General features: G+C 52.5%; 1 protein-coding gene across 1 annotated transcript; it reads right to left on the bottom strand.

Moving 5' to 3' along the window:
* Positions 1-5,295: 5,295 nt before the first annotated feature.
* On the bottom strand, positions 5,296-9,246 carry SMIM33 (small integral membrane protein 33). The gene is made up of 2 exons (XM_075009990.1): positions 9,183-9,246; positions 5,296-6,006 (listed from the first exon to the last, which is right to left on the bottom strand). Exons 1-2 carry the CDS (start codon positions 9,219-9,221, stop codon positions 5,572-5,574), a joined length of 474 nt encoding a protein of 157 aa, XP_074866091.1. The 5' UTR covers positions 9,222-9,246; the 3' UTR covers positions 5,296-5,571.
* Positions 9,247-13,091: the final 3,845 nt, after the last annotated feature.

The raw sequence follows: 13,091 nt of genomic DNA on the forward strand, positions 1-13,091 counted from the left end.
TGTTTGTTAATAGAGTCAGTGTAAATAAGCTACCTGGAGGGACAGACAGCTACCCACAGCTACCTGGAGGGACAGACAGCTTCCGCCCCCATATCCAGGCCTCCAATCGCAGCCTCATGCCCAGGGTCCTGACTGCATGCCTCAGACTCTTTACCTCCCTGCATGCCTGCCCCCCAGGCGCTGTGCCCCACTCTCAGCCCTTGCTCTGGTTGGAGCTGGATGTGTTTCCTCATTCCACACTCAGGCAAATCTCCCCATGAGGTCAGGGAGAAGGGCAGGGGCTCGGCATGTCTAGGCTTCTCCTGGTGACTTCAGCAGTGGGGTTCTGTCTGAATAAGGAGAGAGAGAGGGAGCCAGAGTAAGATCTGCAGGGCTGGGCTGATGGCCCGTTGGCCAGCAGTGCCTCTTTTGCTCTAATAATAATAATTAAACCTCATGTAGTGAGCAGGGGAGGCCACTCACCAAGCAATATTTGGCTGCTGGGACATGGGCGGGCAGAACACCTCCCTCAGTCCAAGGGGCAGAACCTAGCCCTGGCCACTCACCTGACCAGAAGGTGGGTGGAGGCTGGACTATCTGTATAAAAGCCTGACCCCGCAGAGCTGTGTGCCCTTGTCCTGCTGCCAGCGGGGCAGGTCACAGGGGTCAGCCCCCTTCAGGGAAGTGGGCCCAGCCCCTGGTGTGTCCCAGATTGATCTGAGGGAGGGCAGGGCAGCATGGGGGGCAGCTGGCTGCGATTAGAGGGTCAGTGCTGGGGAAAGCTGGAGTGGGCTCACGGACCAGCTGAGGTGCCTGGAAGGGCTGGGCTGGCTGTTCGGTGCCAGAGGCAGGGTCTGAGGCAAGTGGCCCAAGGTCAGTGGACAGGCTGGTGGCTCTCCTGGACTCCTTGCACCAGGGGTGTGGCTGGGGGACCTGGTAATCTCAGAGCCCAGGGAACTCAGCATGGCGGCTTTAAGAAGCCCGAGAGGGGAGGCTGAAGCGTAGCCACAAGGGGGTGCTGGGAGGGGACGGGTGGGGAGGCGACAGAGCAGGAACTGCCCCGACAATTGTGCCCAACTCTCCCCCCCGGCCCCTCACGTGCTGGCTGGGGGTCGTGGTGCAGAACAGGGGCAGGGAAGGGTGTTTCCCTTGCAGAACGGACAGGCCGGGCAGAGGCCATGCAAGCAGCAGCTGTTCTGGCACCTCAGTGGGCCACGTGTCCATGGCCCACTCGCTCCCGGGGCTGGGGCGCTGCTGTGACTCCAGCCAGGGGCAGGGACGAGCAGCAAGGGGCGTTGTAGTGACCTGAGACCCACTGGCTCGTGTCCCCCAAGGGCCAGAAGAGGACAATGGCATGTCACCGTTAGAGGAGGGCAGCTGCCTGCAGCATCCCTGAAGCAAACGTTGTGTGAGCCAAACAAGGACCACGCAGGGTAAGTGGAACCTTCCTTCCCCAGGTCCTGAAGCTCCTTCCCCATGGGCCGCTCCTGCACAGCCCGGGAGTGACCAGCAGCTGGAGAAGGACTTAAGAAATGCCCCAGACAGTCCCCTGCAGGCTGAGCTGCCAGCAGAATCTGTACTTGGGATCTGCCAAGGGCAGCAGAACATGGGGGATAGAAACTCGAGCAGCTGTGTGAAGGAAGGGTGAGGAGCTGGGAAGCCTGGCCAGTCACTAGAGCACCCCAGGCAACAGAGTCTCTCCTGCAGCTGCAGTGGGCACCTCAGGTGGCTACAGCAAGAAGCCTGGGCTCCTCCCAAGGGCCACAGGGGGATTTCCCCAGTGCTCTGCACCTCAGTTTCCTCAAGCGAGTGAATGGCCAGTGCAGTGTGCGGATACCACAGGCCATTGACTGCCTTAAGGACAGAGCGATGCTAAATTCCAGGGGCTGGGCTGGGCTCGGAGGAGCACAAGGCCAGGCGTGAGCGTTCCTGCAGCTCTGGTGGTGGTCCAGCTGAGATCTTCCCTGACTGTGCAGCAGATCCACATTGGTTTTGCCCCCAGGGTGGCAGTTCCCAGGATTTCTGCTCAACACCCCCTCCCCCACTCACTGAGCCCAGCGACGCTTGTAGCTGGCTGCTCTACAGCTGGGTTGCTTGGCTCAGCTTAATGCCCTCGTGTTGCTCAGCTAGAGGCCATTGCTGCGCCCCACGAGCTCTGGCCAGGGGACCCAAGGCCTTCTGTCCCTCTCCACATTTCTCGGCTTGCCCAGCTACCCCATGGCAGCTTCTGCAAACCACCACCGACCCACTGCGAAACTGCAGGGCCATTCTAGGCACCAGTGGGCCAAGCTCTGTGGAGCTGGGTACCACTGGTGAGATAGGGGAGAGGTGAGTCGGGGGGCAGGGTTCAGAGGAGTATTTAAAGAGGGGGGTCCCAGTAAAAGGGAGGGCCAGAGCTGACAATGTCTATTCACGTTGAATAGTAACAGAGAGGGAGCCGAGCTAGTCTATACACTATCAAAACAAAAAAGCGGTCAAGTAGCACTTTAAAGACTAACAAAATAATTTATTAGGTGAGCTTTTGTGGGACAGACCCTCTTCTTCAGACCGTAGCCAGACCAGAACAGACTCAATATTTAAGGCACAGAGAACCAAAAACAGTAAGCAAAGTTGACAAATCAGAAAAAAGTATCAAGGTGAGCAAATCAGAGAGCAGAGGGGCGGGGAGGGGGGAGAGTCAAGAATTAGATTAAGCCAAGTATGCCAAAGAGTCCCTGTAATGTCTCAGAAAATTTGCATCCCAGTTCAAACCACGTGTTAATGTGTCGAATTTGAATATGAAAGAGTTCAACGGCTTCTCTTTCTAAAGCAGACTGAAAATTCTTCTTCAATAAGACACAGACTCTTAACTCATTAACAGAATGGCCCACTCCATTAAAATGTAGACTAACTGGTTTGTGGATCAGGAATGTTTTGATGTCCGTTTTGCGCCCATTAACTCTTTGTCTGAGAGAGTTTGAAGTCTGTCCAATATACAAAGCACCTGGGCATTGTTGGCACATGATGGCATATATGATGTTAGTTGAGGAACGTGAGAATGTGCCCGTGATTCTGTGAATTCTGCCCTAGGTGACAGGCCTGTTCTCTCCTACAAACAACCTCCCAACCTTATGAGGATTCTCACCAACATCCACAGTATATACCGCAGGAACACCAGTCCTGGAAACTTTCCTTGCAACAAAGCCCACTGTCAGCTTTGTCCACATATCTATTCTGGGGATACCATCACTGGACCTAACCAGGTTAGTCACAGAATCACAGGCACATTCTCATGTTCCTCAACTAACATCATATATGCCATCATGTGCCAACAATGCCCAGATGCTTTGTATATTGGACAAACTTCAAACTCTCTCAGACAAAGAGTTAATGGGCACAAAACAGGCATAAAAACATTCCTGATCCACAAAGCACTTAGTCGACATTTTAATGGAGTGGGACCTTCTGTTAATGACTTAAAAGTTTGCATCTCATTGAAGAAGAATTTTCACTCTGGTTTAGAAAGAGAAGCCGTTGAACTCGCTTTCGTATTCAAATTCGACACATTAACACATGGTTTGAACCGGGATACAAATTTTCTGGGACATTATAGAGGCTCTTTTGCATACTTGGCTTAATCTAATTCTTGACTCCCTCCCCCGCCCCTCTGCTCTCTGATTTGCTCACCTTGACATTTTTTTCTGATTTGTCAACTTTGATTACTGTTTTTGGTTCTCTGTGCCTTAAATATTGAGTCTGTTCTGGTCTGGCTACGGTCTGAAGAAGAGGGTCTGTCCCACAAAAGCTCACCTAATAAGTTATTTTGTTAGTCTTTAAAGTGCTACTTGACTGCTTTTTTGGTTTGAAGGTCTATTCAGTCGGGGTGGAAATGGCCCATTACAGCTACGTCTACACGTGCACCCAACTTCGAAATAGCTTATTTCGATGTTGCGACATCGAAATAGGCTATTTCGATGAATAATGTCTACACGTCCTCCAGGGCTGGCAACGTCGATGTTCAACTTCGACATTGCTCAGCCCAACATCGAAATAGGCACAGCGAGGGAACGTCTACACGGCAAAGCAGCACACATCGAAATAAGGGAGCCAGGCACAGCTGCAGACAGGGTCACGGGGCGGACTCAACAGCAAGTCGCTCCCTTAAAGGGCCCCTCCCAGACACACTTTCATTAAACAGTGCAAGATACACAGAGCCAACAACTAGTTGCAGACCCTGTATATGCAGCACGGACCCCCAGCTGCAGCAGCAGCAGCCAGAAGCCCTGGGCTAAGGGCTGCTGCCCACGGTGACCACAGAGCCCCGCAAGGGCTGGAGAGAGAGTATCTCTCAACCCCCCAGCTGATGGCCGCCATGGAGGACCCCGCTATTTCGATGTTGCGGGACGTGGATCGTCTACACGTCCCTACTTCGATGTTGAACGTCGAAGTAGGGCGCTATTCCCATCCGCTCATGGGGTTAGCGACTTCGACGTCTCGCCGCCTAACGTCGATTTCAACTTCGAAATAGCGCCCAACACGTGTAGACGTGACAGGCGCTATTTCGAAGTTACTGCCGCTACTTCGAAGTAGCGTGCACGTGTAGACGCAGCTACCAGTAGTATACATCAAGAGAGGACTAAAAACAAGTCAAATCAGTCAGGGGGGATGTGGCCCACTGTCAGATTCCAATGTGGAGGTGTGAACTTCCAGCACAGAGAAACTGTTTTTGTAAGTGGCCAGCCGCTCCCCATCTCTCTTTAATCCTTGGTTGAGGGATTCAATTTGCAAATGAATTGCAGCTCAGCTTTATCTCTCCATTTTACTTTTGAAATTTGTCTGTTGTAGGACTGCTACTTTTAAATCTGTTACCGAGTGTCCAGGGAGATTGAAGTGTTCTCCTGCAGGTTTGTGTATGTTGCTGTTCCTGATGTCTGATTTATGTCCACTTACTCTTTTACAGACAGACTGTCCAGTCTGGCCAGTGTAAATTGCAGTGGGGCATTGCTGGCACACGAAGGCGTATATTATATTAGGAGATGTGCAAGTAAAGGAGCAGTTGCTGTGAGAGGGGAGAGGTGGCGTGCTGGCAGTGAGGAGTTGGCGGGGGGCTTTCCCTGCCACTGGGCACTCTGTCATTAATCCTGAGCTGGCCCAGGCCGGTTGCTGCCATGTGTGGCCCACAAAAGGGGTGGCACATCAGCTACCTACCCGACAGGGCTGCTGGAAGGGAGCATGCAGCATCATTAACATGCACCACGCAGGCAGACATGGGGATCTGCTACATCCTGGCTCTGCCCCTCTTATCCCCATCAGCACATGAGAACCGGCCTGGCCGAGTCCCTCCCAGGTGTGCATCTCCAGAGCCAAAACATGCTTCAAACACATATTGTGACAGCACCCAGACCTATTTATTTCACTGCACTTCTTGCCTCTGGCAAGCCCCTTCCCAAGACACCCATCTGACTGCTGGGCATGTCCAAGCCTTCGGGGATCATGATAAAACCACAGTGGTCGAATACCAGTGAGTCTTTGGCCAGTCCTCAGCTCCAAGCATCACCGTCCTCCAGCAGAGCCCACGGCCTCCGGCAACTGTCCGGCCAGGGCTGGCCAGTTTCACAGGTAGGTGATCTCGATGACGTTAGGCTCCAGGTTCCCGCAGGGCAGCTGGTGCTTGCAGGAGCACTGGCTGCTCAGCACAGCAGTGTCTTTACTGCCCAGTTCTCCCTGAGCAGTCAGCGTGTGACCTTTCCTTTTGGAGTCCAGCTTCTTCCAGTCCATCAGGCGCACCCCGTTCTCCAGCTCCTGCGGCATGGGGTCGTGGTACAAGGTGACCTGCAGTACGCGCAGCTGAGGGCCATAGCGCACCAGCACAATGATGACCACAGCCAGGAGGACGAAAATGACCACAATGACTGTGATCATGGGAAGGGCATCGGCCTTCTTTGGCACACCCTGGGCCATGGAGCCTGGAGTGAATCCAGCCAAGTCCAGAGGTTCGTGACGGCTGCTCGGGGTGGAGAGATTCATGGCAGAAGGAAGGCCGCTCATCTGTGGAGAAGGAAAGCAGATGGAACGTGCACAACATGGCATTCGAACTGTTTTCCTCTGTGACTGCCCAGGTATCACCCGGCCAAGCAGGAACCCTCCTGCAGCTCCAGGGCCTGGCTCGGTTTGGAGGCAAACCTGGGAACTTTGGAAAGCTGCAGCTGGTCCGTGCCAGCATGTCAGGGGGTGTTCTGGGCATGGGAAATCAGAAGCCTGTTGATGGTGGTGAACCTTGGAACAGTCTGATCACCACTGATGTCACCATTTAGTCATCGGGGCAGTGACCTGCAGGTCCGGGGTCAAGGTCATTTCACACAACTGTAATTCTATACAATTGCAGTGTGACGGGGCCTCTCGTCGGACTCTGAACTGTTGCGTGACACCCAACCCACACCTTCCTGGTCCCTCCGCAGCCATACCAGGTCGGACCAAAATAGCTCAGTGTCCAGTCTTCTGACAGTGGCCAATGCCAGGCGCCACAGAGGAATGAACAGAACAGGCAATCAGTAAGGGATCCATCCCCTGTTGCTCATTCCCAGCTTTTGGCCAACAGGAGCTAAGGACACCACCCTGGCCCGTCCTGGCTCATCCAGTTCTTGGCCTTCACAGCGTTCTCTGGCAAGGAGTTCCACAGATTGACTGCGAGTCATGTGAAGGAAACTTCCTTTTGTTTGTTTTAGACCTGCTGCCCATTAACTTGGGGAGCCCTCGTGCTTGTAAATAGCAGTTCTTTATCTACTTTCGCTACACCAGGCGTGATTTTATAGACCTTATTATATGGTCCGTTAGTGGTCCCTTTCCCAGTCTTATTAATCTTTTCTCATACCAAAACTTCTCCAGGCCCCTAACTTTTTTTTTCCTTTTCTGAACCTTTGCCAATTTCAATATCTTGTTTTTGGATGGGGCGACCACACCTGCATGCAGTATTCAAGCTATGGTTGAACCACAGATTTATATAGAAACAATATAACGTTTTCTGTGTTATTATCTATCCCTTTCTTAACAACCCCCATCATTCCCTTTGCTTTTTTAACTGCTGCTGCACCCTGAATAGATGTTTTCAGAGAACTCTCCACAATGACTTCAAGATCTTTCTTGAGTGCCTAATTAGAGCCCTACATTGGATGTGTTTAGCTGGGATTATATTTTCCAATGTGTATTACTTTGCATTTATGGGCATTAAAGTTAATCTGACATTTTTGTTGTCCACTCACCCAGTTTTGAGACTTTGCCTGAGGCTTAACTATAGTTACGTTTTAGTAGTTTTGTATCATCTGCAAATTTGGCCACCTCACTGTTTACCCCCTTTTCCAAATCACTTATGCATAGTTTCAATAGGACTTGTTCCACGGACCAGGGGGACACCACTATTTGCTTCTTGACATTCTGAAAATGAATCGTCTGTTTCTTATCTTTTAACCAGTTCCCAGTCCACAAGAACACTCCTTCCCTCTTATTCCAGGACAGCTTATTTTGCTTGAGAGGCTTTCTGACTATATCCACTGTATCCCCCTTAACCATGGTTGTTAACCCTCATTTAAGAATTCTAGTTGATTGGAGAGACACAATTTCCCTTTACAAAAACCATGTTGACTCTCGCCCAACTTATGTTCATCTAGGTATCTGACAAAAGTCTTCTTTACTATAGTTTCAACCAGTTTGCCTGGTACTGAGCTCAGCTGTACCATCCTGTAATTGTCAGGATCACCTCTGGAGCCCTTTTCAAATCTTGGCATCACATTAGCTATCTTCCAGTCATTTGGTACAGAAATTATTTAAATGATAAGTTACAGACTACAGTTAGTAATTCTGCAATTTCATATCTGAGGGTCTACAGAACTCTTGGTTGAATACCCTCTGGTCCCAGTGACTTATTGCTGTTTATCAACTTGTTCCAAATCCACATTTAATGACACCTAAACATGGGACAGTGCCTCAGATTTGTCACCCAAAAACTAGCTCAGGTCTGGGAATCTCCTTCATTTTGTCAGCTGTGAAGACCAATGCAAAAATTTGTTTAGTTTCTCTGCAACGGCCTTATCTTGAGTGCTCTTTCAGAATCTTGATCGTCCAGTGGCCCCACTTGTTTATAAGTGTTTCAGAAGCAGGAAATCTGGTAATATTTTGCTATTGCTTTCTGATTTTGACCTTCCTTCTTATATTTTATACTTCATTTGCCAGAGTTTAAGCTCCTTTCTATTCTCCTTATTAGCATTTAACTTCCACTTTTTCAACAGAGCCTTTTGGCCTCTCATGGCTTCTTTTCCTTTGTGTTGCCCCTGTGGTACTTATTTGGTTTTGTTTTGTTTTTTAAATTTGGGGTATTCATTTAAGTTGAGTCTTTGAAAAGTTTCCGTTCATCTTACAGAGATTTCACCTTTGGCCCTGTACCTTCTTGGGTAGCTGCCCTTTCTGACATTAAAGGGCGTTGGGCTGCAGGGGTCGATTTCCCACCCCAGGGATGTTATATTTCATTATATTATGGTAAGCAAGCGATCCAGCTATATCCACCTCTTAGACCAGAGCCTGTGCTCCATTTAGGACTAAAATCCAGAACTGCCTCTCTTCTTGAAGATTCCAGAAGCAGCTGCTCCAAGGAGCAGTCATTTAAGGTGTCAAGAACCTTTATCTCAGCGTCCCGTATTGGTGTGACATGTTCCCAGTCAAGTTGGGGATTGCTGAAATCCCCCATTATTATTGAGTTTCCTAGAGACTTTTGTGCTTTAAAGGTAGCCTGTTGTAAAACCAGGCAAATAGCTCAATGGGTTGATGCACCCCGGCAGACCTCTGTAGCTGAGAACCACTGCTATAAGCCCTGCTCCTGCACTGTTCAAATACCCAGGCAGGGCAGCTCTTGGCCAGTGCAGGCTTTTCACAGTGCACCAGGATCAGGGCACTGTTTGTGCCTGGCACCAAGTGTCACTGAGAAAATGTGTCAGAAATGAATGCGAGTCAGGAGGGCGTGCGCTGAGGGTGGGGGGGCGGGAGAGAAGAGGAAGCTAAAAGAGTCCACGGCGCGAATACCTTAACTTCCCAGTCTCCAGGGGAGCCCAAGTCATCTCCGGGGAGAAGCCCTGTGCCTCAGGGGAGAAGCCCTGTGCCTCAGGGGAGAACTCGATAGTTATGGCTCCCAGCAGGTCAGATGAGGATTGAAAGTGCTTTATTGGAGTTGGACTCACCCAAGAAACTGCCACATCATTGTACACACACACCCCCATTCACCGGGGAAAGAGGAAATGCTCCTCACACATGCTGGTGCTGGCCTTGTGCCAGGCCACGTCACACTTGTGTACACAGGAGGCGGAGAGAGGCGCTCAGGGCAATGCTGCATTATGACTCAGTCACGCATGCATGTGTACGCACACCCCCCATACACGCCAACTCCTCCTCCCCATTTTTTTACCTTTCCTTAATATTATTGGCATTTTTTTTAAGAAACAAAGCACAAAACTAACCCAGTCTCTGTCTCTCTGAGCACCAGGAGCTGGTAATTCCGTGCAAGCAAACTCGACAGAGTCGCCTTTATAAAATACTCCCCACTAGGAGAGCTTATGGTCCGCAGGGCAGGTACAGGGCCAATCTCCTGCCCTGAATGGGTGGAGGTTCCCTCGGGTCGGTTTCCTTGAGTGGGAGTTCCCTCCAGTCAGTTTGGCAGTGCCTTGCTGTGGGAAGCCATTTGGAAGAGAAGGAAATGTCCTCCAATGTCACTGCCTGTTTTCAGCAGCGCCCGCAAGGGGCCTGGCTCAGGCCAAACACAAAGGCAGGTGCAGCTGCTGCCATGCAGCATGTATGCTCCAGCTGCAGGCTCTTCCCGGGCTGGTTTAGCACCTGTCTGTATAGAAAGGGAGCAATCCTCGTGTTGGTCTTCAGGCAGGACTAGGGCCGTTATAACACAGTGGGGAAGAGGGTTGGGTCCATTCAGGGCTTATTTCGGGATTTCTGCAGGGAGAACACCCAAGTGCCCATACAGCACTGGGGGAAACAGGAGCTCAGAACGGTTTTATGCTAGAGGCAAGCACAGGCGCACCGGTGAAACCCACCCTGAGTGCGGTATTTCTCCCCCTCCCCCTCCCGCCCCACCTGCTCTGGAATCCAATCCCCACCCTGCACAATCACTGGATCCTGCCTGGCCCTCGCGGCCCCAGAGGGACGGGGCAGGACAGAGCCAGCATGATGCATTGTGCCATGCAGACTATTTGAACAATTCACGGGCAGGCTGCTGGGCTCTTGGCATTACACAGCGTTAAAACGGCCTCTACCACACAGCCCTGTCCTGAGCTGTTTATACTCAAATCTCCTGTGCTATTTCACCCAGTATGATGGCTGTGCCTCTCTCTGTACTTCTCGGGAATGCCTACTGCGGTATCAGAGTGCCTCACAGCTTTGCTGTTAGCCCCATTGCACAGATGGGAAAAATGAGGCACAGACACACGCACGAGTCGGGTAGTGCAGGGACGTGGGCCCAGGTCTGCCAAGTCCCATGTTAGCGCCCCAACTGCTAGCCTAATCTTTTGTCTTCTCCATGACCAGCAAGTGCGGTTCCGGCGACCACCACCTTTTCCAGAGGAAATCAGGAGGGCAGGAGTTAGCCACAGGACAGCGAACAAATGAGTACTGAACAGCCAGTCAATAACGGCCTGTCCTTGGAGCATGGGCCCTCTGGCTCTGATTTCACTGAGCCAGAGACACCTTTCACATCCTGACACCCCGTCCCAGAGTGATGGGAAGACAGGGGCTTCCCCTTCATTGGAAAGTGACCTGTTAACTACCCCAAGAATCAGCCGCTCCCTACTCTGACTGACAGAGGCGACTGGTGCCTGCGAAGGGATGGGGTGCAAAGCAAGCCACACACGGGGTCAGGGAAGGGGCACCAGGGGGCTCCCCATTTGGCAGGCACAGGGCTGCATGCACCTCCCGAGCGCTACCCTGAGCCACCCCTGCTTCCAGCAATGATCAGCGTCCAGCTGCTCTTACCTTGAGGGTGCTTTCACAGGAGAGTGCTCAGGCCAGCATTGGCTCCAGGCTTCAGACGCGTGGTGAGGATGGGGCTGGCTGCATCTCCCTCCCTCCCCAGCCCAAGGAGCTTACTGCAGAGATTTAGTGTGGTTGCAGGCTGCTGTGACGGGGAATTTGTGCTCATTTCAGAAGGAACAGAAGTCTTAATCTGGGGCTTAATCTCCCAGTGCCACATCTGTGCAGAGGGGGCTGCCGTGGGTCATCTGCAAAAGCAGCTCTGCGAACCGAGCTCCTCTCTCTGCTTCGATGCCAGGCGGGGGTGGGTGGGGTGTGCTTGTTTGTTCAGAGAGCTTTAAAGTGGGCCATTGAAATGTAATAAGCTGGGAAGCCCACGCCAGCCACACCAAAAGCACCATGCAGCCCCTTGTGCAGAGTGGTGCTCCTGGTGGCCTTGCCCAGGGCACAGAGGCCAGACACTTTGCAGTGCCAATGGACTGGGGGTTTGTAAAGCAGCAGCAGAGGCCAAAGCCCTGAGATCTGGGGGTGCCCCAGGCACGGAGAGTCCCTGGGATTTTGGCAAGCACAGCTGGACACGGAGTGATGGGCCGAACTGGAGCGTGAAGTCGGCAGGGACAACTCCACTGATTTCCTTCACTGGCTTTTGGCTTGGCGCATCACACTGCCAGAGAGAGAATATCTGGATCCCGAACCAGAGAGCAGAGCCCCCAGAGGAGGTGCAGGGGCTGGTGCAGCCAGGGTCCGGCTGTGCACGGCAGGTCTGGATTCGGATTCTGGCCTCTGTCCCAGCTCCGTGGCAAGCCTTAGGGAGAGTGTGTAGGGTGGGTGGGAGTTGCTTCTAGTCCCTCCCTGAGATGCACCCCAGGAGCCGGCAGAGGGTAAGGAACCCACATCCCCAAAATGCAACATCTGCTCAGGAAATGCCTGGCCCTGAAATACCATCAGCTGCTGCCGCCCCCCACTCTGTGTATAATGCTGGGCCAGCTGGCCACGGCCATCTCTCCCGCTGTGACAGGGCGGAAACAATGGGGCTGCCCATCTAAGGACTGCTGGAATTCTGCCAACCTGGGCTGAAGCTTCCTGGCTTCTGCTCCACCCCCAAAGCCCTGCTGTTGCAGCAAGCCGGTGTGAAAGTGGGGAAGCAGAACCCCCAAGGGACACAGGACTGACCCGCACCCTGTGGCTGGGGAAAACACCCCTCCATGCTAGTCCTGGGCTCTCCTTCCCAGACCCTGAACTCCCAGCATCCTAGAGCTTGGGGCCTGCCTCAGCTCTCGAACGAGACATCTCAGGCCACTGTGTTTGGCACCCCTGTGTCTGGCACGGGCGTGACACTGCTGGAACCTTGTTTTCAGAGCTGGGGCCTACAGCTCGCAAGGGAAGATGATAAATTGGAGAGGGCTCAGAGAAGACCCATGAGATGGATTAAGGGATTAGAAAACCTGCCTGTCAGTGACTGACTCAAGGAGCTCCATCTGTGGCGCTTAACACACAGACACCACAGGGCGGCGTAGCTACAGTTTATATCTCTTGATGGGGAACAACCATTTTGCACTGGGCTCGTCATTAGCGCTGCAAAAGTTCTACCATGGCGAGCAGTTGACATTGGGCAACTTCACTCCAAAAATGAGGCACCGGTGGTGAGCAGGGCAAGTCGCTAATGGCAACTGTAACAGGAGTGGTGGCTTCCCACTGCTGACCAAGGCCAGATGTTTGGCCGGAGAGGCAGCCAAGGAATCATATACGGGGATGTCCTACAGCTTGTGTCCTACAGCCCCATCTGGTCTCGGAATTCCCCTGCATCCAGCCGCCTAGACGTGTCCATAGGGGGAATCCCCAAATAGAGCATCTGCCAGACAATTTGCTGGCATCCCCAGAGGGAGGGTGGAGCTCACAACCCGAATTCCCTCTCTTTTACCCATCCATGGGCCGAGTCAATTGTGTTCTGCACACCAACACGTGCAGACGTGCACCACCAGCGTGACTGGGGTGCTCTGCGCATCCGCTGGCCGGCATCTGAATCTCTCCTGGGCAGCCGCCCATGCACCCAGCTTCCAGGCTCACAAGCAGGATGGGCATTTTGCCGTATGCAGTAGCCTCTGCATGTGGCAGGA

Source organism: Carettochelys insculpta, chromosome 15 (genome assembly GCF_033958435.1).
Source record: "Carettochelys insculpta isolate YL-2023 chromosome 15, ASM3395843v1, whole genome shotgun sequence".
Lineage (NCBI taxonomy): Eukaryota > Metazoa > Chordata > Testudines > Carettochelyidae > Carettochelys > Carettochelys insculpta.